We start from the raw sequence: 26326 nt of genomic DNA on the forward strand, positions 1-26326 counted from the left end.
AGCTTTTGAAAAATCAACCTTAGGGAAAAAATGCTGCGTCTTTTCTTTGTTCAAAGTTTGAAGTGGCAAGAACTACTGAAAAGTGCATGGCTTCAAGGGACACAGTATCATGTGTAAATCTTGTAAATCTTTCATGTATGTTTTGGTGTCAGGGTCACAGGAGACCACGAAGTTTGCCTAGTTTAATTTGCAGTATTCAACAGTTGACAGTGAATCACTTCAGTTCCTAACAGATGCAACAAAATTGACACTGATTTAATGACCGTATGTTCAGCTAAAATGCGGTTGAAGAATCCACTTGCACATATGTGGAGTTCAAGAACACGATGTGAGCTGTCATGTGCCTCAGTTTTTCCTGTTAGTTTTATAGACCATCGATGACATGAAATTAGAACCTTTTTTTATTATAACTATGATATTACAATTACCTCCCCAGTTTTCATGTTCCATTGTGTTTCGTACGTATTAACTTGAATCCTGTGTCCCCTGTAGATGGTGCCCAGTAAGGATGCTCACTTGTCCAAGTCAGGGATGCAGAGTGGTGGAGAAGAGGAGCAGGATGAGGAGACAGCCAATCCTCTGCCTCCACGTATGGAGATCATCAAAGACCCCTCTGCCCCAGATGACAAGGTGAGATGGGGCAAAACTCTCAAAAGCATATTTCCCTACTAATTCATCTCTTTAAAATGGGACTTTCCTTTACTGCTAATCGTGGGTTTCCTACTACTTTCTTTCCTGTGTCTTTCCTTTTTGGTCTAACTCTGTCCGCTATGTCAAACCTTCCCTTTGCTCCACCTTTGCTCAGTCCTCCACCTTACTCACCTCTATGCAGCCTTCCTCTGAAGTCCCCAGTGCTGCTGAGCTGGTTAGCGCCATAGAAAAACTGGTTAAAACCAAAATGGTGAGTTTGGGTGTTTCTTCAGTTTAGTGCTACCTTTTCTATCCATTTTCAAGCGTTTTTTTAATTATTTTTTTATATTTTAAGGTCATCTTTCTGCTTACAAGTATCTATCCCATTGTCTCTAAACCAAACATCAGGAATTGCATTAATCTCAGTCTAAATATAGAAAATGATAAACTGGCTTCTCTGTACTGTAGTGACACTTTATACAGTCGATTATGCTTTTGTATTGCCTTTATTTTTCATTGGAAACCCCTCTGGTCATCCTGAGTGTTGTAAAAGGCTCTATAAACAAAGATCATTGATTGTTGAAATACACGCATAATAACTAGTATTTTGCCATTCTTGACCTTATAGCAAGACTACAAACAGTTTAGTTACAACCATTATCAGTTCACGCTCTTGTGTCCACAGCCCCTGGAGTCTGGATCATACCCAGGTTTTATATCACCTTCACCACCAGAACCGACCACACCAGTTCAGCCCCGAAACCCAGAGCTGGAGGCCAGGGCCAAGGCTATGAGAGGACGCATGTGAGTGACAACATGTTCAAAATACTGCAATCCTACTGTGGGTTTAACTAACTGCCATTTACACATTTTCATAGGTTTGTCTTGAATGAGCTGGTTCAGACCGAGAAGGACTATGTCAAAGACCTGGGATTTGTAATGGAGGTAAATGAATGCGTCTGAGTTGACACAATGATGTTCAGTATCTGTTTATAATTACATTTCCTTTGATTTTTCCTGATACCTTTTTGCCTTTGCATCATTCCCTTGCGTCTTTGGGTCCCTGAAAAGCGCTATACAAATAAAAGATTTATTTATTATTATTATTTATTATTCTCTTTCGATAACAACCATTATTTTAGAATTGTGTTGGACATCTAGTGACATTGTTTCTTTAGCTAACTGTGAAACGTGCTTTAGGCCTTATCAAGCCAATAATACAACCAAAGTGGGCAGTTTGATTTGAATAATGCCTTTTTTCTCCTTCTGCAGGGCTTCGTGAAGAGGATAAAGGAGAAGGGAGTTCCTGAAAACATGGAAGGCAAAGACAAGATTGTTTTTGGGAACATCCAACAAATCCATGAGTGGCACAAAGAGTAAGTCTGACAGCAAATACTGCAAAGTGTGTGCTGGTGGTTTTCAAACACTAACCAGTTCTATCTGCTTTTGTAGTTATTTTGTGGGAGAGTTGGAAAAATGTCTGGTGGACCATGAACACCTCGCGGAGCTCTTTATCAAACACGTGAGCACTTATTTTGACGATATCCCTCAGCAAACCCAGTGACCCAAGTCTTCAGCATGACAACAGTTTTGTTATTTCAGGAGAGGCGACTTCACATGTATGTAATCTACTGCCAGAATAAACCCAAGTCAGAATTCATTGTAGCAGAATACGATACATATTTTGATGTAAGTTAAGCCACTTTGACTACGGTTTTCTATGTGCTAATATTCTCTCGTATGTGTGAATATTAATGACAATGTTCATCTAAAGGCAATACAGCAAGACATACAGTCAAGGTTAAGCCTCAGTGATTATCTCATCAAACCCATTCAAAGAATCACTAAATATCAACTGTTACTAAAGGTATGCAATATTATTACTCATGTTCAATCATTGGTGTAGGCCTTTACTGATATATATTTAAAACATGATCTATATTTCATTCTTAGGATTTTCTGAAGTTTAGCTTAAAGGCTGGAATGGACTGTGAACAAACTGAGGTAAAATGTAACTCTGATGCTGTTGTTACAAAGTGTTTCAGTTTCCCTTTATCTCGTGTGTAATTCCCCCTGTAGAAAGCTGTAGACATAATGTCCCAGGTTCCTAAACTTTGTAATGACATGATGAATCTGGGTCGACTGCAAGGTTTTGAGGTAAGAGTTTTTGTGAATTGACAGTGATGTTTTATTGTAAGCATACAACGGTTTGTTAATAAGTGACATCTCTTTTTTAGGGCAAATTGACTAGTCAGGGAAAACTGGTGCAGCAGGAGACCTTCTTCGTGACCGAGCAGGACACTGGGGTCCTGTCCCGCTCCAAAGAACGCCGGGTTTTCCTCTTTGAGCAGATAGTCATCTTCAGTGAGCTGCTCCGGAAGGGATCCTCCACTCCCGGATACCTGTTCAAAAAGAGCATAACGGTACAGCATGAGAAGGTTTACATTGGCCTTGTGTTAAGCAGTCAGAACTACAATTCACAAATCAAATTAATGGCATATTTTATGATTTTTAACCTGCTCCAGTGCTCTGGTTTTCTTTAAGAGATTCTTTTCAGACATACATTAAAAATTACATATGTATTCATATTTGATATATATTTTTAGTTTATTGTATCTACATTTTTGAGTTAAATCTTTTTTAATTTGTTAGAACAAATGGGTACTCTCACTGATTTTGCGTTATACAGTTTGATTTTCATGCATCAAAGAACAGATGGTCCCATGATGTCCCATGATGTCCCATGATGTCCCATGATGTCCCATAGCGTCCCATAGCTTTAATGCTTGTGTTGCATTTTTCTACCACAGGTGTCCTACTTGGGCTTGGAGGAGAGCGTGGATAATGACCCCTGTAAGTTTGTGCTGCTGTGTCGTCGCACATCCGAGCGATTCACTCTTCAGGCAGCTAACCTCGAAACCAAGCAGATCTGGGTCCAGCACATAAAGGAGCGCCTGGAATCTCAAAGCAACTTGTTAGCGGGTAAGGCAGACAAATCTGGGTAGAGTAATGTGAAGTCTGTAGATAGGGGGCAAAGATTATGAGTAGTTTCTCTCTAAGCATGAAGATGAAATCATTGTTATAACCAGGTACTAAACCACTACTAATATATTAAACATGCATTATGCATTAAGTGTTTAATATGAGTTGAGGTAAGAAAAAGAAAGGCAAAAAGGCAAATGACAACTAAATAAAGTGTGTCTTTCAATGCAGCACTACAGGATCCCATAGCGTACCAGAATGATAAGAGCTGCTCGCTGAAGAGACCCAGCACCCAGAAATCCAGCCGCCCGCCATCTGCAGTGAGCCTCGGTGACAAAGTGTCTACCTCCAACGGGGGCTCATGTTTCAATCCCAGGGTAAGATCAGCTGTGCATTTAGATATGTTTGTTTTGTAGAGACTGTGAGATTAAGTTAGCAAAATGTACCGTACTATTTCACATACTGTCCTTTTTAAAAAACAAGGGTAAAATCTGGACCATTGCAGGCAACTGCAGGTATTTTATCCATCCTGTTCTTTCTAACCTACTTTGGACAAACACTTTTTTTAGAAGCCGCATTTTTTGGCATGTGCACTACAACTTCAAAGCACCTTCAAACCCTGACAATGAATTCAATGTGTTGTCTATCAAGCGTTCAGTTCAGACTGAAGAATGCTGAACCAAGCCAAAAATGGATTACCCTAACAATACTGTAAACAGTTCTGTGATAAGTGTAGGTTGCAAAATTGATTATTAAAGAATCATTTTAACAGTGTTTATTAATGTCCTTTTAGTATGAGGTTTTCTTATAACCTGCGTGAGCAGCAGGTCAAACTAGAATTTAAACATTAGCTCTAACACAGTCAAACAATAAGACATTTTATAGTTTGTCTTGTTTTCAAAGATGAGGTGTATTCAGATTCTAACTCATGCATTGCACCCCCTCCGCTCCTCATTGGTCGGACCCTGTGCTGTTCCTCAGGTTGTACTCATGGGATCACTATCAGCAAGACTGTGATCCAGCCCTCATCAACACTCCTAACTTTGTCCACTCTTGTCTCCGTCCTCTCCTCATGTTTCCCCTTCTTTTCTTGCTCCATTCTTTTTGCTTTCTCGCTTTCCCCTCCGTCCTGCTCCACCCTCCCCCGTCCACAGGACAGCGGCGGTGGCTGTAATGGTGTCTCATCCACCATGTTGGTCACTCAGGACTACTCTGCACTCAAGGAGAATGAGATCAATGTGACTCAAGGAGAGGTGGTCCAAATCCTGGCCACAAACCAGCAGAACATGTACCTGGTTTACCGTCCAGCAAACAGCCTGTCGCCTGCCGCAGAGGGCTGGGTCCCAGGACATGTGCTCGGCCCGGTCACAAAGCCACTCAGAGACTCTTCTTCTGCCTGTTCCTTCTCTGCTGCAGTGGCCGACGCAAATAATATCAAGTAAGTCCCGCCCCCTCCACCGGTACTTCAGTTTGGTTTTGAGCGCTCAGACTGGACACGAACTGAGAGTGCTTAAGTCCCCTTTTTTAAAGACGATCCAAAACCCGTACAGCCCTTATTTAACAAGGAACTATTGGACCTCACAGGAGACGTTTTGTTTTTTTGTTACTCCTGGTTTATTGCTCTTTGAGGTACAAAACCAGTCTTTCAATCTGCTGCTTGGACAGCATCATTACTGAGCCATTGTCACATTTTGGCAACTACATGAAGTAGCTTTGGATTCAGAGTAAACACTGAAATGAGCTGTGCAGCATTAGGCTGGTTAAAACTATATGACTCTGTAAACCAGCTAAAGTGAGTGGAGCTAAAACCGGACTCTTATTTCAGTTTCTAACACCTGCCTTTTATTCTTTTTGTATTTGATCCCTTTTTAATGTTTTTTTGTTTATTTTTTGATGGAAAAGACTGAAATGATCCATGCAGCTGGGGCGTTCAGGTGGACTCAGCCCTGTTCTCCGCACTGGAGATTTATGTTGTTGTCTGTGGCAATCTTACACACATTTTTGTTTCTCCATGTTATTTTTACTGTCTCTTCTTAATGTTGATTTTGTTTATATTTTGGACGGTTCACTGTACAGTTTTGATTGAGGCTCTAGAACATTCCTGTTAAAAAATCCTTTTGCACTATTTAAGAAAAAATATGAATGAAGTAAGACTGTGCAATATGTTTGATTAAAACACAACGGTCCGCTATGTACTGTTGATAGTCTATTAATATTGATTTTAAATGTATTTTAAGTATGTCAAATAAATCTTTTTGGACATGAGCATGGCTTAGCAAAGCAATGTGAAGGTTAAGTTCTGCGTTATGTTTGTAGTTTTAATCTTTGTAAATAAACTACAACAGTAAACTATTGCTACTTCTGTGTGCTAATTTGGTTGTTTTAAATTACATGCCATATTTAAGAGAGATTTGAATATAATATACAAAGTAACTTGCACTAATATTAATGCCAGAAGCAATATTTTGATGTTGCTGTGTCTCTGCCCTTTCTGTGTGTATTTTTTATTATCTCTGTTGAATTTTGAGTTTGTTTTATGTTGTACTAACACTGACGGTTCACTTTCCACCGTATTCACTTAAAATCCTTATTTTATTCAGTTGCTAAAACTGATCAAAGGACTCAGCAGCTGCTTTCACAAAGTCTGAGCCAAGTATGTGATGGAAGCATTTTGTACTGTTAGATTGCACTAGGCCTACGTGTGTCCTCCTTTGATTTGTCTTTTTGTTTCTTAATAAATAGTGGCCTTCTCTTTCATGTCACTTCCTGCACCTTAAAAGTGTGACTGCACTTTGTTCTCTGAAGCAACATGACACAGCAGATGCCTTATTATGTTCAACATGTTTTTAGAGGGGTGTATTCTTCAGATATCTTACCAGTATAATTACTAACACGTTGATGCACATGTGTAGATGTGTCTTACCATATGGATATGTTTTAAAAGGATAATTGAATTGGTAAGGCCATAATAGTAACATGAGTTGCCTCTGCAGCCAGCTTCTGCTCTCAAGTCTCTCTCTCATCGGTCAGTTGATGTTTGTTGTTCCTGTACTGCACAGAAAGTCATTATCGTGGAACACACTGCGCGCAAGGAAGCGCGCCGAAGCCAAAGATGTAGTTCCTCTGGGGGTCAGGGGTCAAGACAACGATCTTGTCCGTAAACCCAAAGACACCACGCCCCCTTCGACAATGGGGTCTCCCGCTGGCAAGGCCAAGGGAAAAGTGAGTAGAGCAGGTCGACGGCGTGGCTTCAGACTCCTCCCAGTTTTATTTTTGTGTGTTAGTGGTTCTCAACCTACACTCGACTTATTTGGAACAGAGACTAAAGCACATTTACGAAACAGAATGTGTCAAGACTTCCGAAATTCCAGTGATACAGGTCCATTACTGTACTCTGAACTCTTGAAATACCACACTAGATGCATAGTTTGGCAAGAAAATCAATATCAAGGGGTTGAGAACCTATTTTTGTACCCTTGAATATTATTTTATTTTCACTAACTCTTTGATTTTGTTATGAAATGTTTTTATCTTTGTCTTAGATTTATTTGTAGTGCATGAATAGATTGTTCATGTTTTGTGCACTAACATGAAGCTAAACCTTTGAACTCGTGATATGCTTCTGTGCTTGTTACACTTACAATACATTTTTAAAACTAGGTGTAACACATTTTTGTTACAAATCCAGCTGGTTGTTTTTTGCTTCCCTCCTCCCCCCCCCTTTTTTTTATCACTTTCCTTCATTCTCTTCATATTTTCCCTCCGATCCTCTTTCCATTTCCACCCTCCTCCACCAGGATGTCCATACTTCAGATGAGTCAGATTGTGACGATGACCTTGACCCAAAAACTGGCATGGAGGTAGGAACACCACATTCCTAAATGTAACGGCTTTAGAAGTTCAAGTTGAAATGAATAGACGTTTAGCTAATCTCTGACCCCTTTTTAGCTCCTCAACCCCAACTTCATTCAGGAAGGTAAGCTGTCCATGTGTCCACTCTTATAAGACATGACCACATATTACAATCTCATTAACTATCCAACTTGTTTGCAGTGGCCCCTGAGTTCCTGGTGCCTCTGTCCGATGTGGTGTGTGCATTTGGAGAAACGGTGGTGCTCTGTTGTAAAGTATGCGGGCGTCCCAAACCCACCATCACACTGAAGGGCCCCGACCAGAACCCAGTGACCAGCAACAGCCGCTTCACCATTGAAATCAGGCACGTCCCACAAAACTATGTGTATTTTTAAGTCAAATACATACATTCACGTTATGGTTACTCCTGTTTGTTCAGGGACACGGGTGATATCCTGTTAAAAGTGTGTAACCTGATGCCTCAAGACACCGGCATTTACACGTGCGTCGCAGTAAACGATCACGGTTCAGCCTCGTCCTCAGCCTCTATCAAAGTTCAAGGTATAATATTGCTGAAGTGTTAAATTAGCGTGGTGTTTGTGTTCGATTTGTATTGGCCTGTGGTTCTCAAACTGCTGTACGCAAGCTCCTTCAGGTGGTATACGGATTCCTCTGCAGCACCAACATTTTAGCACATTTTGTCCTCTGGGTTAGTCCTTTTTTAAAACATGTATAGCAATGACGTTTAGACCTGGTTTAGAGCCAGTTTAATCTTTGGTGGTACTTTGTGTGAGTTTGAGAACCACTGGTGTAGACTATTAGTAAAGAGTGGTATATTATTAGTGAAGAGGAGTATTCAGAACATCATACTGTTGTTTCTTTTGCTTGTAGGTATCCCAGCAGCCCCAGGGAGACCCGTGGCACAAGAGGTCAGCAGCACATCCGTCATGGTGCATTGGCCTCCGCCAGCTTCGTCTGCCCACAGCTCCGTGAGCAGCTACAATGTGGAGTACCGACAGGAGGGTAATGACCTGGATGATCCGAACTGTAAAGCTAAAGTCATTTTTTCTTGTCGACTAAAACTGGTTTGTTTTGCTCCTTCCTTAGACTCGTTTCTGTGGCAGCAGGTGGCCAGCAGTCGCGAGGAGTGTGTCCAGATCGACACTCTGATCCCGGGCGGACATTATCAGTTTAGAGTGCGTGCCTCAAATCGCTGGGGAGTCGGACCTCCATCTGAGCCCTCCAACATGGTCACATTACCCAGCGGCAGTAAGAGAAACTCATCCTTTTCACTCGAATCGTTACAAGAAATGAACTATGTTAAACGTGATATCTTGCTTTGTTTCAGATGCCGGTTATGATGGAGCTGCAGTTCAATGGAAAGAGAACTTTGAGACGTCTTTTTCTGAAATCTTGGAGATTGGCAGGTAAACTACACTAACTAATTATCGCTACACATTTTTGGACATTACACAAATATGCTAATTGTTTTGTTTTAGGGGCAGATTTTCCGTAGTCAGAAAATGTCTTAACAAATCCTCAAAGAAAGAGGTACAGTACTAATGATACTAATGATTAATTAAGCCAATGTTTGATTAGCCTGACTTTTTATTATAAAGATGTTCTTTTCTTCCTCAGGTTGCTGTTAAGTTTGTCAGTAAGAAAATGCTGAAAAAAGAGCAAGTGGCTCATGAAGCAGACCTGCTGCGTCAAGTACAGAATCACCAGGTGGTGGCGCTGTTGGATGCATACGAGTCCCCCTCATTTCTAATGCTGGTCCTGGAGTTGTAAGTCACCTCAGTTATAACTGTTATTGATTCATTTATTGCAATATTTAGAACAAGTGTTTGTCCTGGATTTAACATTTTACTAGACATATAATAAAATAAAATGTGTATATCCACTTCAGGCTGGAAGACGGCCGTTTACTGGACTATCTGGTGGCTCACGATGAGTTGATGGAGGAGAAAGTTGCATTTTTCATCAGAGAAACACTAGAGGCGCTGCAGCACCTTCACACCTGCAGAGTGGCCCACCTCGACGTAAAGGTACACTCCACTTCCCATTCCCTTTAACATACGGTATTTGGTCCCTCATAGACTTTACAATTCTCTTTAATTCTATTCTAATTTTGGGCTTTAGCCTTTTACGTTGTATTATCTACATCAAATCAGTACATGCCGTTAACAAACATGCATCTTATAACAGTAGTTTACATGAACATGCTGAACAGAAGTGTAACGCCATTAGGGCATTGATACACAATTTGTGCCAAATGCTCTCTGTTTATTGGATAGATTACGCACTGATGAAAGGTACAGTGTGTGTGAGCAACATACTTATTTTTTATGTATGTATTAAATGTAAAGTTTGATGAATTGAGTGCTGTCAATGTACTCTCTGTTAACCAGTTGTAGCGGTTTGAATAGTGTGCTCCATGTTCACACATTACTCTCACACATGTCTCTCTCTCCTCTGCTCTTCAGCCTGAGAACATCATGGTGGACTTGCGCTCCCAGACTCCTGGTGTTAAGCTCGTAGACTTTGGCGATGCCGTACAGCTGACCGCTCACCGCCGCTATGTTCACTTACTCCTCGGGAATCCGGAGTTCGCTGCCCCAGAGCTGATCCGTGGGACCCCGGTCTCGGTGTCCACTGACGTGTGGAGTGTGGGGGTCCTGGCCTACGTCCTGCTCAGTGGAGTGTCCCCTTTCCTGGACGAGTCTCCAGAGGAAACTTGTGTCAACATCTGCCGCCTGGACTTCTGCTTCCCGGATGAGTACTTCCGGGATGTGAGTCAGGCTGCCAAGGATTTTGTTACATCCGTGCTCCAACAGGATCCCAGAAAGAGGCCCAGTGCCACGTCCTGTCTGCAGCACCCATGGGTGGGCCGAGGTGGCGTCCATGGCGGAGAGTACTCCAAGACTCCTCTGGACACAACGCGTTTGTCCACTTTTATAGACAGAAGGAAGCAACTGCACGATGTCCGACCTGTCACTAATATTAAAGGCCTGGTTAGCAGCAGTATGGGCAACACACTGTGAACGTCAACACTTCTTAAGACATTTGTGATTATACTTATCTTAAATTATTGTTTTTAATATTTATCGATTAGAAATAACTGGAAAGGTCATGAGCCATCTTTCGAACTGTTCAACTGATCTGCTGACATTGAAAGAATGATCGATCTCCATTGTTTATGTGAACCAGTTTGTGCAAGTTGAGGCTGTGCCTTGACTCGACCAATCACCAGTTGAAACTAATCCACTTTTATTTTTATTTATTCCAGTTTGACTGCAATGCCAAACTCATTACCCAGTGTCACAAGAGTTTAACTGTACATAATAAACGCTTGACTCTATAGGTAAAGCCATAGCAACATTTCCTTAGATGCCTTTTGCAAATACATTATTTTCTTTGGTTTTGTCGCATCTTGAATACTAAAGGACATTGCTTTGACAGTGGGCATCTTTAGCGGATAGATTATTTACTGTGCAGCAGCAATCATGTTCTAGAGAATGTTGATGGGGCCAGTGTACTGTTTACAGCTGAACTGTGCTGGAAAACTGTCAACACATCCCTGGACTCGAACTGGACTGGCAAGAACGACTGAATGAAAGAGCACAGGATTGTGTCTAAAGAAGATACAAGTTTACAGAAACCTTGTACAATAACCATTGTCATGTACAGTAGACTAATCAGGGAAACCTGCATGTGAACAACTCACCAGGGATGTTTAGAAATCAGGTTAGAAAATACAGTAAATCTTTAGTGCTGACGCTTTGTATGTGGACTTGCTTGTACATTAGTGGCTGCCATTCATTCAGATTATGTAACTTTTACTGGAGGACACAAGCGCCTCTGTCTCTTGCATCTTTTTACTGATGAATGTAAGTCTTTTGTAATTTGTAGAATGTGTTTCCATCCAAAGTGCTGTCTGCTCAATACTGACTTCTCACAAACCAGCACTCTTTGGCTGTTATTGTGCTGCTCAAAATGACATTTTGCGATGTACAATAGGAAGCATTTATGTGACCTTGGGTTTATGTGCCATGGTGGTTTCCAATGGACAATATTCATGACTACCAACTGAAGAATTTGAGGTATTGTCATGATTTACAATAATAGTATAAAGTTTGATTCAAAGGTGCACCCTGTAACTTTTCTGGAGGAGGCTTTTCCAGCTGGTCATCTTCACCGAGAGCTTTTTGTTTTGCCTGGAATATTCCACAGTAGAGCATCTATGACATCTACATGGGGACAAGATCAGGTTACAGGTCAAATCTGTGGATAGGCAACCCGAAAAAATACTTGTTTTGCATGCAATTAAGTCAAAACTATCACAATATGCATATCTGTTTGTACCTATTACTGGCAATTGGCAATGAAGTCTGTCGTTTTGCATTTTATCATTGTCCGATGTTGAATGAGACCGACCGGGAGTATGTTTTTTGATCCTCGTTCTGAACTTAAGAGACTGACTCCAGATGAACAACTGCTCTGAAGTACAAACCATTCAAAGCACTTAAACTGCCCCAAAATGCAATTCAATTTAAATCTCCAATTTACCCTAACACGTGCAAATGTGAACCTTAAATAAAATGTATTCAATTTACAGTCTTATAGTATTTAATTTAAGTCAATTTTTATAATTGTATCATTTGTTTATTTATTGTGACTTTAATGGTCTTATTTTTATGATTATAAAATATAGCTTTTTTGTTATTTTGGTTGGTGCAGTCCTTTCATGTCTCTAGGATTTGTGTAATGTGCTGTTTTTGCTGATCTGTCCATAGGAACTATAGCTGCTTTACAATAAGCTTCAGCTCAAACCACCCGCTGTTTGTATTTACTAATAAACAACCTGCTTGTTTCTATCACCATTTTTGATTTGACATGACATTGACTTAGAAAACAATGGTATATTTTTAACCACTGCTCAGACTGTTTAAAATGTGTCACAAGATTAAATTATTGCCAAAATACAATACTACTTGTATAACATTTTGTTTGTTTTAGTTGAGGCTTGTTGAGGCGGACAATCTGCCATCATTGCATTTTTATGTGAAATGTTTTGCTTCTAATTCTACTTTTAGGCTACTTTTAACAACAAAGTAGTCAAACAAAAGGCTGTGGGATGAAAAGGAAATGCTGATGCAGCTTTCAGGTCAAAGCAAAGCAAAAAGTCCTGTGGGTAACCATTTTATTATAACCAACATGTTTCATGTCATATTTAAATAATGCAGTTTTACATGAAGCGTGTGACTAATCTGTAAAGCTGCATTTGAGTCACTGAAGCTGATCCTTTGGGAATGTGGATGCCATGGCTGAAGTTTTGAACCGAAGGAACAAGCACAAAGTCGTCCATGTTGAGTTAAGTGTGGTTTCTTTCCAAACATTTTGAAATAAAACTTCAAAATAACCAAATGAGTTGGTGGCTCTATGGTTCGGCTCTTTTCCACCCCATACATTCTAGTCTACTACAAGTTAAACCAAACAACCTAGGTTTAAAAAATAGCTATATAAATATATATTTGTTTTAAATAAAAATGGCGTTTCTTGTAACATATTACCTTAATAATCATAATGTTGGTCAATCATAAACTGGCTCTACATCTAGGCTAATAACATTGTCGCAAGTGTGTATTTTTGTGTTGTTTTTCATGATCATCAGACAATAAAGACACATGTCATGTTGACCCTGGTCCAGGTCCCGTCCCCCGCCTCTCTCCCCTCGTGGCAGGGCATCAGGAGCAATGTGCGTCTGCTGCTGCCCTATGTGTGGCCCCGGGGCCCGGCCCGGGGCTCGGTGTGTCTGCAGGGCCTGGTGCTGCTGTGTGTGGGGCTCCTGGTCACTGAGCGCCTCGTTAACGTCCTGGTGCCTCCTGGTGTCTACTCCAAAAATATCGGTGAGCAAGACACGGCGGGACATCAGCAGGACGTAAACAATAACGTTATTATTATTATTATTATTATTATTATGTCTGTGTATTACGAGGAGGGATGTTCCCATGTTGAACAGCAGATGGCAGTGTTCTCAAACCTTTGGAACAGCTGCTTTGTGAATTATCATTTTTCATCTCGAGATGTCACGATATCAAATGTTAGTGTTATGATTATTTTGATACTAAATAAAATGAAATAGAACCAACAGTTATTTACATTTAGGTCTATTTTTTGGACTGTAAATTGAACTAAAAATACTTAATTTTGCTTCTAAATTTGTCACAATTAGTATTATTTGGTTATGATCAGATTGAAACCTGATAACATTATCAATCAACCGAATAATCTTGACATCCTTTTTTTTCCAAGCTAATGTGTTCATTCATTCATTTTCTACCCATTCGGGGACTGGAGCCAGTGACTTTGGGAACACAGAGACATAGACACACAGACGAGCATTCACTCTCACATTCATTCACTTGGGGCAAATTAGAGTTGCCAACTTTGCCTAACACATGTCTGTCTTTGGACAGTGGGAGGAACCCACGGTAACACGGGGAGAACAAGCAGACTCCACCCAGAGAGATCATGTGATGTTGGTCTGATAAGCAATTATTATGCAAATGTGCAAATGTACAAAATAACATAATTTTCTCTCAACGACATAAAATAAGTAATATAAAATATTTTTTTTTTGCCTGTAATTTACAGGACAGTGTAGCATGAAATAGGGGAAAAGAGCAGAGAAGACATTCAGCAAATTGTCTGAGCGGGAGGTCTGGCCGTCCCAGCTGCTGCTTAGACCACTCGACAGCACTGTGCAAATATTTCAAACAAATGAAAAGGCTTTTGGATAAAAGTATTTATCCAAAGAAGTGCTTCACAGAAAAGTAAAAATACTAGAAACGGGGGGGGGGGGGGAAACTGAGTCGGGATTGATCCATACTTTATGAACGCTCACCACTTGGTCTAACCTTATGTTCCCCCTTGACAGAAGTCACAATTCTTTTAGAAACCATTTGTTCCGGCGTTGGAGTGTCATGAAAGTACAGGGCAGTGAGAGCGGGGCCAAGTGCGTCTTTAGACTGGGACATGGTAAAAGGGGTGTCTATGTCTAAGTGTGTGTGTATGTGTTTGTGCATGTGTACTTGCCATTTTCTATGGGCGCTCACCTCTCCTGCCAGTCATGCTTAACGGGCATTAGCAGCCTTTTGGTGGAGTTAACTTAGCTCTACAACGGACGTTTTGTCTCTGGGAGCGAACCCCACCCCCAAAACTCCTTCTGCCAAGTGTGTGAGGCCCCATTTTAATCACACACTCTTAAAGAAACCTCAAACGCAACGTTCTGCTCACCTTTTATAATTACCATCCTATTCAAGCAATCATCAGTGTTCATTTAGAAGATGACCTCGATCACCTTCTATTTTTGTGTTTCAGTAAATGATTTGTCTGCTGGAAGTAACTGGACTTCACTTGTCGCTTCCGTGTGCATCTACACGCTGCTCAAATTCCTACAAGGAGGCGGCGCTGGTGAGCGGTCATGCCAAACTAGTATTTCAAATTGTGAAATAAAGCTGAACTAAAACTGCTCGTTACTAGGCACGTCTGGTTTCATCAGTAATCTGCGTCAGTTTTTGTGGATCAAAGTGCAGCAGTTTACCAGCAGAGGCGTGCAGGTACCAGCCCCCAGATCCTTGCGTCATTGCACTTGGTTACGCTTGAGAAATGGCCCTTCTTTCTCCCTTCTGAGGTGCGCTTGTTTTCCCACCTGCACGCTCTGTCTCTTCGATGGCACCTGGACCGGAAAACTGGAGACGTTTTGAGAAGCGTTGACCGGGGCACGTCGTCCATTAACAACCTGCTGAGGTGCGCCCAAGGCCGGATGGATGGAGAAACCTCCCAGCTCTTAGGATCAGAACTAATGTTTGTTTTTGTCTTTAGCTACATCCTGTTCAGCATCCTCCCCACCATCTGTGACATCTTCATCGCCATTGTCTACTTCAGCTCTTATTTCAGCCTTTGGTTTGGACTCGTGGTGTTGGTCTGCATGGTGCTTTATCTCAGTATGTCCATGGCTTTGAATGTTCCGGGCAAAAAAGTGGGCAAAAAAATGATAAAAATGCAATATTTTACATCCCGATAACGATAGTCATACGATATTATGCCAATCCGACAGAAATGTGTTAAAACATGTTCGACAAATGTGAAATGTTTTATGTGCAGAAATATTACTTTATACCCTCATTTAAAAGATAAGATAACCTTTATTTGTCCCACAATGGGGAAATTACAGTGTTGCAACACAGATTACGCACAGAAGTAAATAACAAAAAAACTGATGAATTATAAAAAACACTCTTGTAGAAAAAAATCTTATACTTATAAAATAAAAATAACACTCTTATTTACAGCTGTTATATGGACAGAAATGATTGCACCAGGGATGATTGACATTAAAAGTTAACAACGCAACAACATTTTTTGCAACCTTTTCATTAAAACAATAATATCTCTCTCATATCTTTTAAACAACATTCACAGTATTATCTATATTTCAATATGCTTTTTACATTGACCTACATTCATTTCCTGGAGATTGCTCTTCTTTAACCTTAACCTAAAGCATAACCTAACCTAAATTAACCCATATTTAACTCAAAAAACATGTTGATCTAATATTGAAGGATTTATCTCATTTTGGTCCCGATAAGGAAGGCACGTCCCCATAAAGTGACTGTGTTTACCAATTTCAGTCCCCACAAGGTAATAAATACCTACCCTGCAGTGTTAAAGTAATGTTATCAGCACCTGGCAAATATTAAGAGAGTACCTATGTGTGTACCTATGTGTCCTTAATTAAGCCTGCCCTACTTCTAAAGCATGATTTTACTTATATCAAAAGCATAGGAGGTTATTTCTGATAAACTAATGTATATTTCCTTCTTTGCAGCCTGTACAATCCTCATGACTGAGTGGAGAACCAAATATAGGAGGGAGATGAACATTCAGGACAACAATGCCAAAACTCGAGCTGTGGACTCTCTGCTCAACTTTGAAACTGTAATTCATAGTGTAATATTAAAATATAAAATAAACGATGTTATTTTACGTTTGAATGCCTCACTCTGCAGGTAAAGTATTACAGTGCTGAGAAGTACGAGGCCCACTGTTTTGAAAAGGCTATCCTCAGATTTCAAGTAAGATTTTGTCATTGTAATTAATATTTGCTAATGAAACTTTCCTAATATTTGAATCATTTCTGGGCATGTTTCTGCAGCAGTGTGAGTGGAAGAGCTCTGCAACTCTGGCTTTGTTAAACCAAACCCAGAATGTCATCATCGGCTCAGGTCTGCTGGCTGGATCGCTGCTGTGTGCTCACCTGGTCTCAGAGGGTCAGTTTCAGGTAATGTGGAGTATTATTATATTATACTTTCACACACATCTTTTTAATTGTTTCGTGTATCTCTAAAGGTGGGAGACTATGTTTTGTTTGGGACTTACATTATCCAGCTCTACACTCCGCTCAACTGGTTCGGGACTTACTACAGGTATTCACTTAGATTCATACAAGATTTTCGAGAGCATAGGTTGTGTTCGTGTTATTAAAGTTATATCGTGTCATAATTTCAGATAGAGAGCAGGGGACTTAAGTATGACAGGGTTTTATGATTTTCAAATTTTGCACCAATCGAATGGGAGAAAAGTAAAAAAAATCTGTAGAAAAATGGCAGGAAGTGACATCACAACATTTATGCTGAATTGACACGAAGAAACAACTTTTTTTGACTCTCTAAACTTGAATTCAACGAAATAAAGTCGCTCTCATATATTTTTATTTGTCAAATCAAAATAATTGTGACATTATACGAGTGTTTGCTGTGTAACTTCCCATTGAGATGACATCAATTACAAACAGGAAGTGAAATTATAAACCTAAAAAATTAGTTATTCTGGAATACTTTTTTTCACATTTTTAGCAAAGATATAAAATATACATAATATAAAAATATTTATATTTATCTTAACTGCGTTTTAGTTCCATGAATCGTCCAACCTGTCAGAGGCACTTTAATAACTCTGTGGGAGATTCACTGTTTTTGAAAGAAATTACATTGATGATTTGTTATGAATTCGCTTTACAAACTTCACAAATATTAATCTTACAAAGTCCTTTCAACTGACAACAATCACGTCTTCGAGGTTGAATAACGGCTCCACTTTCCGACATTCTTCTGAAGAATTGTCAAAGATGGTTGGACTTTATGCCAGTTTTTGTTTCACGTGGATAGAACAAGTATTAAATTGCAGAAATATTAACAACAAACAAGGTCAAAGCATCAGCAATCTGACAGTAAAGCAGTAAATCACACTGTAGTCGTATCACCTCTCCTCCAGCTCAGTTCTATAATAATGGGATTGTAAATTGTTGAGATGTCACATGAAAAATCGTTTGCTGTCTTTTTTTCAGATTAATTCAAAGTGCGTTTGTTGACATGGAGAACATGTTGGATCTACTGACTGAGCAGGTGGAGGTCAGTCGGCACAATAAGTAGTTTGTGTTGTACTTAATGACTGCAGCAATGTAAAGGACTTAGTCATTATTATACGAGGAACATTAACAACACCATCAGAATCAGAACAGGTTTATTTCCATTGTCAACGAACAAAATTCACAAACATAGAACTTGTCTTGATGATTCAGTGCAACATAAAACAATAAAACAAACATATAATTCGCTAATTTGTTTTAGCAAAAGACTCACACTAAGTCACCGTTGAGCTCCATATGCAGCACGAACAACTCTTAATTGATGCAGCTGAATTAAAAGCTATTATCAGTCACATTCTTCTTACATAATGCGCCATCGTTACGTCATGCCATCATTTATTCATGTCAAAAATGCACAACTCAAGTTTAAGTCCTCTCGCGGTCGAATCACATTAAAATATTCAGCAGCAGGTGTGAATTTGTGCCTGCAGACACTTTGTCAGGCCGCTTAAGTCTTTCTGGTAACCCGCAGTCATGGCTCAGCGGATTAGGAGGTCAACAAGTGTTTGTGTGGCTCCGCTGTGTGTCTGTGTGCGTTCGTGGGGCAGTGTCAGTGCGTGCCATGTCCAAATGTGTGTGTTTTGGTGGGAAAAAGGCGTCCTCCGGCTGCCTCGCTAAAGTCTTCTACAGTCACTGGCCCTTGATATGGTAAACAGGCGCATGAATGTGCACAAAAGCATTAGAGCACCTTGAAAACACAGCTCCCCTTTTTCTTGGGAAACAGCAGGCGAATGGAGTGAAAGGAGCGGAGGAGACGTGGAAGGTCAACGGAAAGATAATGATGAATGTGGAGGTTAAATAAATATTGAACTAAACTATTTTAAACATGTTTCTTGTTTATGCTCTCCATCGGCGCAGTATCTCTACTTGCTGTTACGTGGATAAAGTGTGTGTTTATTTGAAACTGGCCGCAGTGTCGTGGGTCAGAATCCCGACTTTGACGATTTGTCTTTCCCTCGCTCTCATTCCCCATTTCACCCTGTCCTCTCCTGTCTAATAAAGCATACAGCCAACAAAATATTACATAAATCAAATTAATAACATTACTAGAACATGTTTTGGGGGTTCAACAGCGTTCCTTTAACTCCTTTCTGTACAAACACTTGAGAAATTCACCACAATTAAAGATGCATTATGCAGCTTGGCGATGGCGATGTTATTGTTGCTTTGCGTTGTACATTGTTATTGTTATTGACGTTCATATGTGCTTTTTTGCTGATTCTCTTCTTCTCACTTGTAGGTGCAGGATGCTGCTGAGGCTCAGGACTTGCACGTCACTGCAGGACGAGTAGATTTTGAAAAAGTCTGTTTCAGCTATGTGCCAGGGTACAAATCTATCTAACGTGTCTAAACAAACAACTCAAATGTTCAAATGTATACTATAATATTATTAACTTGTTGATGGATCCACTGTTGACTCAGGGCTTCATTTTCTGCATGGATCACATCATTGCATTGTTTCATCTGCAGGCTGGAGGTTCTGAAAGAAGTGACCTTTGCAGTTGAACCCGGACAGACGGTGGCTCTGGTGTGTTTCTCTGACCTCCCAGCATGCATTACTTTGAAATAGCACACACTTGGATACCACTGTTAGAGACGATATCTGTCCTGGAGCATATGTTAAAGTTTAATTCACAAATCTTCCCCTTAGTTGTGTAATCTTCTGTGAGTGCATGTGTGTGCAGGTTGGTCCGTCGGGATCAGGAAAGAGCTCCATTCTGCGTCTGCTTTTTAGATTTTATGATCTTCGGAGTGGATCTATTCGTATTGATGGTCAAGACATTTCCAAGGTACTCACAACTACTCACTTATGCTGTTTATATGTAAATTATATTGTCACATGGAAGATATTATTGTGAATCTAGATTGGAAGATATGCTAAATTTTGTACGCAAAGTATATTGTTTATAGTAAAATATGCTACAAAAAGAGAGTTTAATGTATACAAGTTTTAAAAGTTATGTTGTAAACTTTCAAATAAGGTGATATTATTGCATTTTTATGATTCATTTTACAGACATTTCGCATTTATCTGATACATAAACCTCAACAAATATGTTATACAGTTTAATGCTAATGAACTGACCTCAGAAATGAACTGATTTTCATAATGTATCTCTTGTAATACTGCTTCTGTTTATGTTTTATGATGTTTTTATGTGGTAGCGAGCCAAAGATACATTTCTATCCCGCTATTCTATGCATTTTGCTTCCTCTCATCAAACACGGCAGAGTTTGTCAGTGATATTTGTTTTTAGATATTCAATCCCAATCACTTTAGAGTTAGATCAATATGACTGAACATCTATTGCATATTCATTATTCTTGTTAAAGACTAGGACAATGACAAACCTGTTGCCAGTCTTACAACACAGTATTTACTCATACCACAATTTACTATCTCTATACAGATTATTCAGCTGCACACGACAAAGTAGCAATATGATAAAAGTAGTATCTCTTGCAGTATTTGCAGTTTGATTTGAAGTTGGTCTTTGCCGTCTGTGGTCAGGGCTTTTACTCCCACACATTGACTTCCACTTTCTCTGTCTTCCTCCTCAAAGACTTAGCAGGTCCTAGTGTGTCAGCTCCAGTCACGCTGTGAATAAATCATAGTAAAAGGTTTTTGAATAATGTAACAGCGGGTCCAGACGCCAGATGTGTGTCTCTGTGTATGGATAGCCCTGTTATTGTAGTTGAAGCTCAAGTTAGTGTCCGTATCGCTGCATTAACCGCGCCTGTTTGACCAGGACGGACAAGTGCGGATTAGGACAAAGACAAAGAGAAAACTAACAAGAAGAGCAGTCTGTAATTATAACAGCAGGTGGACATTGAACGTACACATGGGCACGTTTTGGTCATTTGAGTCATTCTCTTAGTCATTTTGGTCTTTTTGAAAACCAAGTGAAGAGGGAGAGAAATGAGATGTCGTTTTTTTTAAAAAGAGAGCGAGAGAAAACATGAATTATCTGTAATTTACTGATTGATGAAAATGTGTTGTTTCAATTCCTGGATAAACTTCACTATAGTAATTGACTATTTTTTCTTTTTACACAATTTTTGAAATGTTAATTCTTATATTTTGGCTAGTAAAGTGTATAAATCAGTTAGTTTTGGGCATTTTCTCTACAGGACGTAGACCATCCATTTTATTGTCCAGACACTTGGACATAAGTCTTGTGTCTCAGATCATTGTTATCTTGAATACCAGTTCCATTCATTAATTATTTTACACATATCATTATTAGAGGAATAAACATCTCTTATTTGTGTCTCGGCCTTGTTAAAACCAGTGCGTTTAGTTGTATTGGGACAGTCGTGGTTTAATGAGCTGTAAAAACCGCTGCACCTGTCACAGTAAAAGCACCAGATATGCTTTTACCCTCCATTCCATAGTTAATCCATGAGTAAGTGTGATGTTGTGCTCATTTATTACAACTTTTTGGTGCTTACTTGTTAACACGACAAAGCCCTTTTCCTAGAACCAACTTCTCTAATATGGGCTACAAGTTTTTTATTTGCTTAGCTGACCGTGTTTGGCTTCATATGGCCACCAGATGGATTTAAGCTCAAATGAGTCGGACGCTGCTCAAACGTCTGAATAATTGAGTCATCTGATTTTTAGGAAATTAGTTTTATTATCCATACTTCAAGTACAACGGTATTTTGCCTCAGCTAGTCACAAGCAGTTTTACTCATTGTACCAGCCCCAAGAAAATTGCATCAGAAAAGTCATACTGTATAAAACAGGCAGGCATGTTCTGGGACCAGCCAAAACATTATAACATGTAAGAAAACCTCCACCTATACTTTAATACTAGTCACAGGATATTTATGACACTTAGACTGGATTACATTGAAGCATTTTGGCCTGAGAATTAAGAAACTTGTTTTGAAAATGCAATACTTTTCTGTGCGTGAGAACAGCTGGTTCAACAGTTATTGGTGAACATTTCCTTAAAGTGTTCCAGATCTGTAATATATCCGTATATACGCTTTTCCTCATTTAAAATCAAAAACACGTGCCATTTTGGAAAGATGGAAAAAACATACTCATAATACAATTGATGAAATTAGGGCCTGTTAATCATTGTTGGGCAGTTTATTTAGAACAACAAATGAAACCTACACCTTGTTGTGAATTAGAAGCAAATAAACCTATATAATCTGCTTATCATGAGCAGTGTGTATATCCAGGTTGTCATCTAAGGTAGTTTGTCGCAGATGCATTAAAAGTTGAGGTCAGGAGACAGGAAGTTACATCTAGAAGTCTGTGACCTGGGGCAGCATGCATTATATAGTACAATATGAATTATGCCATGCAACATTGATGTACATGTATGTGCATTTGTGAATGCATTCAGTTTCAAAAGATCAGGATCAGAGTAGAGCTTTAAAAATCATAATTTATATTGTATAATTTTACATTTTTAAACAACTGTGTGATCAAAATTGAAAGTTTCCATCTCTGTCGATTGATTGCGATCATATGCATTTACCTTTATTCTTGTGTTCCTTGTGAAAAGGTTTACCAGTCTTCTCTGAGAGGGTGCATAGGAGTGGTTCCTCAGGACACAGTGCTTTTCAATGACACCATCGGAAACAACATCAGGTACAGCCGGATCACAGCGACGCAGCAGGAGGTGGAGCAGGCGGCCAGCGCGGCAGACATTCACTCCCGGATACTGGAGCTGCCTCAGGGTCAGGCTGTGGCCACACACTGCTCTATGATCATGTCGGACATGAGTCATGTTTGTAATGTTGGTTCTGATCATGATTAGGTTATGAGACGGAGGTGGGAGAGCGGGGCTTGAAGCTCAGTGGAGGCGAGAAGCAGAGAGTGGCCATAGCTCGGACAATCCTCATGCAGCCGCAGATCATCCTGCTGGACGAGGTCAGAGACATGCAGTTACACTTTAGCGGAGGCCAGGGGTGTTTTCTGAATCACATGCTATTCACTGTGTTGTTTTATATTTACGTAAGGTTTGTACTTCATTTTTCCAGGCCATCTCTTCCTTGGACACTCAAACAGAGAGAAACATCCAGACTTCTCTTGCAAAGATCTGCTCTCATAGAACCACCATTGTAGTGGCACACAGGTGACAATACGACATTTCAAATACAAATATTAAGTAAAGCATAGTTTACTTCTCTGCAGAGCCTGGTGGGGCTTGTAATGTCAACATCAAAAGCATGAGAGTGATAGATGAAAGGAGTGGCAGGGTCATGGTAAAAGAAAAAGAGGATTAAAATGGACACAAAGAAAGGGTTTGAGAGCTTAAATGATAAGCTGATTGAAAAGTTTGTGACAACGTGTGGTGACAGGTCAACAAAAGTAAAAGATACACAGGTCTGTTTTTTCATCAGGTAGAGTGAAATTTAAAAGCTCTGACACTCGCTGATATTAAAACATGTCAAGGGTCAAATATCATGGAATTACCTCCGAGAACAAAGACTTCACGAAAGGTTCAGGGCAATAGTGTTGAATTGCGTTCCTCTCATTGTAAAATATTGTAGGACATAAAACTATGTTCAAAATAATCCTATAACAGGTCAGAAAGCTGAGCAACCCAGTGTTATGTTTCTTTGGAAATTATAATTCTCTCTATTGTTGCTGACTCTGCGTTGAGTCTTTTATCTAATCCATAGTTATTAAATGAAATAAGACATTCAGAAGATGGAGCAGATGGACCGGGCTTAACAGCTACACTGGTTAAATCTCTATTTGAAAGAGTGACATTATTATTATTATTATTGATTACACTGATCCAGGTTTTACATTGGATAAGAGGTTGGGTTAAATACATGTTTTTCTAAAAGGATTCAGGACAGAGAATGTGTTTGTATCCAGCAATGGTCAAGGTGTCGTTCTCAATCCTGGACTTGAAACAAAGATCTTTTAGTTCCGGCGTAAATATGTATCTGATGTCGTTCCTTGAGTGGACACGCAGTCAGCACAAAACCATCTAAATTCCTTCACTCTTCCTTTTGATTTATGTAAGAAGTTTCTGAGATAAGACAAGTTTACCTCGACTACATGTCAGTTAAGGTATGCGGCGAGTCAGACGAGGTTCTGGGACCTCACAGTAAACGGGACGTGAGCAATGGTCCACATCTTTACTGCAGCCTACATGGTGACAGGGAAAAGCCTGAATGAGTGCAACTGACGTCAGCAGTCTCTACCTGTGACCCAGGTTTTCCATCAAATATTGAAGGTGGACATCCAAAGATAGTCTTTATAAGTGGTGCTCTGCAGGAGCTTAAAGAGGCTTTCAGCTTTGGGACAACCAGGACTCCAAGCTTCTCCAAGCATCTGTTTGTTTGTATTTTGATCATCATTTTCAACTTTCACATGTAAAACGGTTGCCTTTTACAAATAAGCATTGTAATCCATTGCAACTAATAATATGAATAACATATGCATCTCACTCATAGAATTATAATTTAAATAATGATATGGTAAATTCTTATTATTTAGATGTGTCCAAACTTCAATGAATCAGGAATAGCTGCTCAAAGTGTCAGTTGCCTCACAGGGGTCTTCAAGTTCTTCTGAAAGGGAGTGAAAACATTTTTTATTTCAGGAATGTGAATTGCAAAACACTATAAAAAATAAAGTAATAAAACGTTCCTGTTCATTCTTTTATCTGTTTGTCTGTTCAGCCCTGTCCTGGTTTTCTCGACTTGCAGCACAAAGCCACTTAGATCGCTGAGTGTGGCTTTAATCAGGCTCTCATCATAAATACTGACTTTAATAATTCACAGACAGGTTCACCCAGAGTTCTCCAGCCCAGAGCGACCCACTCGCCTGGAAGTGCATGTGTGTGTCAGTGTGTGCTGAAACTCCCTGGCTGTAATGACACCAGTCAAATGTCTCCTTTGAAACAACTGTGTCTTTAACCTTCATTTGACATTGGATTCACGCTACAGCCAAACTGTTTATACCTCACTTTAATACTTTCAAGCAAATTAGTGAGTAAAGGAAAGTCTGCAAAACAAACCTGGCTGGCATTGGGCTCTGAGAGTTGGAGTTGTGTTTTCTTTTCAAGCCAAACGGGTGATAATGGGAGACAGGGATGTTTGTTGAGAATGTGCCCATAAGAGAATGACATGGAAATCTGTTGCAGGTTGTCCACTATTGTAGAAGCAGACCAGATCCTAGTGCTTCACGCAGGACAAATAGCTGAAAGAGGAAGGTAAGTGAATGTTCATTTATTCAAAATGTTTATTTTACAAATTGTCAAAATGACATAATATATCATATAAAAATGTGTCTTAAAACCTTCTACACCAAAGGTAGAGCCCACAGGGGATCTAAGGACACGTCTTTTCTCAACTTTCCCTAAAACACTAAACATTCTAATAGTTATAACACAAAAAATACAAAAGACATAGTTCTTCTCATGGAACAAACAATGTCAATACTGACCAAGTTAGACCAGACAACATCTTGACAATTTTAATGAGTTACAATTCTTTGTAAGAATTATCATCTTTTTACAATTAGTCACAAATGCCATTATGACCAATTCATTTACATTCATAAATCACCATACCTCTAGTATGTGACTAACTTTGTAATATCAAACTTTATGAATGATTAAGTAAAGTTGTCACTGTCACATAAACTGCCACAGAAAAATATAGTTGCTTTACATTTAGGTTACTATTTTGGAATATAGATTGAATTCACTTTAAAGGACTAATTCACTTACTTTTGCTTCTATTATACGATTCATGAATCAACAATGATATGTTTTGCTCTTACAATCATATTGTGGTATAATGTCTCTTTTTGTACAGCTCCTCTCTGTGAGTGTGCTGTAATCCCTGAGTGACCGTGTGTCTCCAAAGTGCGGCTAATTAGTTATCTCTGCATCAAAACCATTATGTGTGTGACCCTTAAACGCCGTGGTATCAGTCTTATGCCCAGAGGGAGGAACGCACACACCACGGAGCTGCCACTTAACCACCCATGCATAAAATCCTTTGATATAGGAGCTGGGCTGGAAAACTTCCTTTCTCACACATTTTCAGAATGCCTTTAGGGCTTCAACATGTAACAAACTACAGGCATTTGAACCAAACAAATGTATAAATACTTAAGTGAATCCATTTACCAGTGATTCTGATCCATAATGTTGAAAGGGACTTGTAAAGGGTTCAATTCAAAATGTAACTTGTAAATTGACTCACTTTACATTAAAGAACCTATGTAGTACAATACCCACATATATTTCATTCTATGTTACAAAAAATGTTTGAACTATTGATTATTTTAATACATTAGGGTGCTTTTACCAAGGTACATTTTTTTAAACAACAACAAATATGGCATATGTCTAATAAGTCACATTGGATGTATTT

General features: G+C 39.5%; 2 protein-coding genes across 4 annotated transcripts in view; both read left to right on the forward strand.

Moving 5' to 3' along the window:
* kalrna (kalirin RhoGEF kinase a) overlaps window positions 1-11904 on the forward strand; it is a 96121-nt gene extending 84217 nt beyond the window's left edge. Inside the window, exons 42-67 of one of the 3 annotated variants that reach the window (XM_072445018.1) lie at window positions 493-630; window positions 806-901; window positions 1316-1434; window positions 1509-1575; window positions 1903-2006; window positions 2083-2152; window positions 2233-2319; window positions 2405-2497; window positions 2584-2634; window positions 2710-2787; window positions 2868-3053; window positions 3441-3612; window positions 3844-3989; window positions 4767-5050; window positions 6672-6834; window positions 7410-7472; window positions 7561-7588; window positions 7666-7828; window positions 7904-8025; window positions 8356-8487; window positions 8572-8733; window positions 8813-8891; window positions 8964-9015; window positions 9103-9251; window positions 9374-9512; window positions 9951-11904. In XM_072445018.1, coding sequence (XP_072301119.1) covers window positions 493-630; window positions 806-901; window positions 1316-1434; window positions 1509-1575; window positions 1903-2006; window positions 2083-2152; window positions 2233-2319; window positions 2405-2497; window positions 2584-2634; window positions 2710-2787; window positions 2868-3053; window positions 3441-3612; window positions 3844-3989; window positions 4767-5050; window positions 6672-6834; window positions 7410-7472; window positions 7561-7588; window positions 7666-7828; window positions 7904-8025; window positions 8356-8487; window positions 8572-8733; window positions 8813-8891; window positions 8964-9015; window positions 9103-9251; window positions 9374-9512; window positions 9951-10508 — 3501 coding nt within the window. In that variant the 3' untranslated portion in view covers window positions 10509-11904. Of the gene's footprint in view, window positions 1-492; window positions 631-805; window positions 902-1315; window positions 1435-1508; window positions 1576-1902; window positions 2007-2082; window positions 2153-2232; window positions 2320-2404; window positions 2498-2583; window positions 2635-2709; window positions 2788-2867; window positions 3054-3440; window positions 3613-3843; window positions 3990-4766; window positions 5051-6671; window positions 6835-7409; window positions 7473-7560; window positions 7589-7665; window positions 7875-7903; window positions 8026-8355; window positions 8488-8571; window positions 8734-8812; window positions 8892-8963; window positions 9016-9102; window positions 9252-9373; window positions 9513-9950 lie in introns of those variants that run through there. The other 2 variants (XM_072445016.1, XM_072445017.1) reach the window with 2 other exon arrangements.
* Window positions 11905-13156: 1252 nt separating this feature from the next.
* Window positions 13157-26326, forward strand: part of abcb6b (ATP binding cassette subfamily B member 6 (LAN blood group) b) — an 18780-nt gene continuing 5610 nt past the window's right edge. The window contains exons 1-17 of the mRNA XM_072443946.1: window positions 13157-13373; window positions 14848-14940; window positions 15010-15086; window positions 15161-15276; window positions 15352-15473; window positions 16361-16470; window positions 16542-16607; window positions 16688-16813; window positions 16882-16958; window positions 17879-17942; window positions 19200-19285; window positions 19430-19487; window positions 19645-19749; window positions 22486-22660; window positions 22741-22853; window positions 22964-23058; window positions 25087-25155. Of these exons, the coding sequence (XP_072300047.1) occupies window positions 13157-13373; window positions 14848-14940; window positions 15010-15086; window positions 15161-15276; window positions 15352-15473; window positions 16361-16470; window positions 16542-16607; window positions 16688-16813; window positions 16882-16958; window positions 17879-17942; window positions 19200-19285; window positions 19430-19487; window positions 19645-19749; window positions 22486-22660; window positions 22741-22853; window positions 22964-23058; window positions 25087-25155 (1769 nt within the window). The remainder of the gene's footprint in view (window positions 13374-14847; window positions 14941-15009; window positions 15087-15160; window positions 15277-15351; window positions 15474-16360; window positions 16471-16541; window positions 16608-16687; window positions 16814-16881; window positions 16959-17878; window positions 17943-19199; window positions 19286-19429; window positions 19488-19644; window positions 19750-22485; window positions 22661-22740; window positions 22854-22963; window positions 23059-25086; window positions 25156-26326) is intronic.

The sequence above is a fragment of the Eucyclogobius newberryi genome, unplaced genomic scaffold (assembly GCF_026437365.1).
Source record: "Eucyclogobius newberryi isolate DKJ021-1_F unplaced genomic scaffold, fEucNew1.0.hap1 SCAF_14, whole genome shotgun sequence".
Taxonomy (NCBI): domain Eukaryota; kingdom Metazoa; phylum Chordata; class Actinopteri; order Gobiiformes; family Gobiidae; genus Eucyclogobius; species Eucyclogobius newberryi.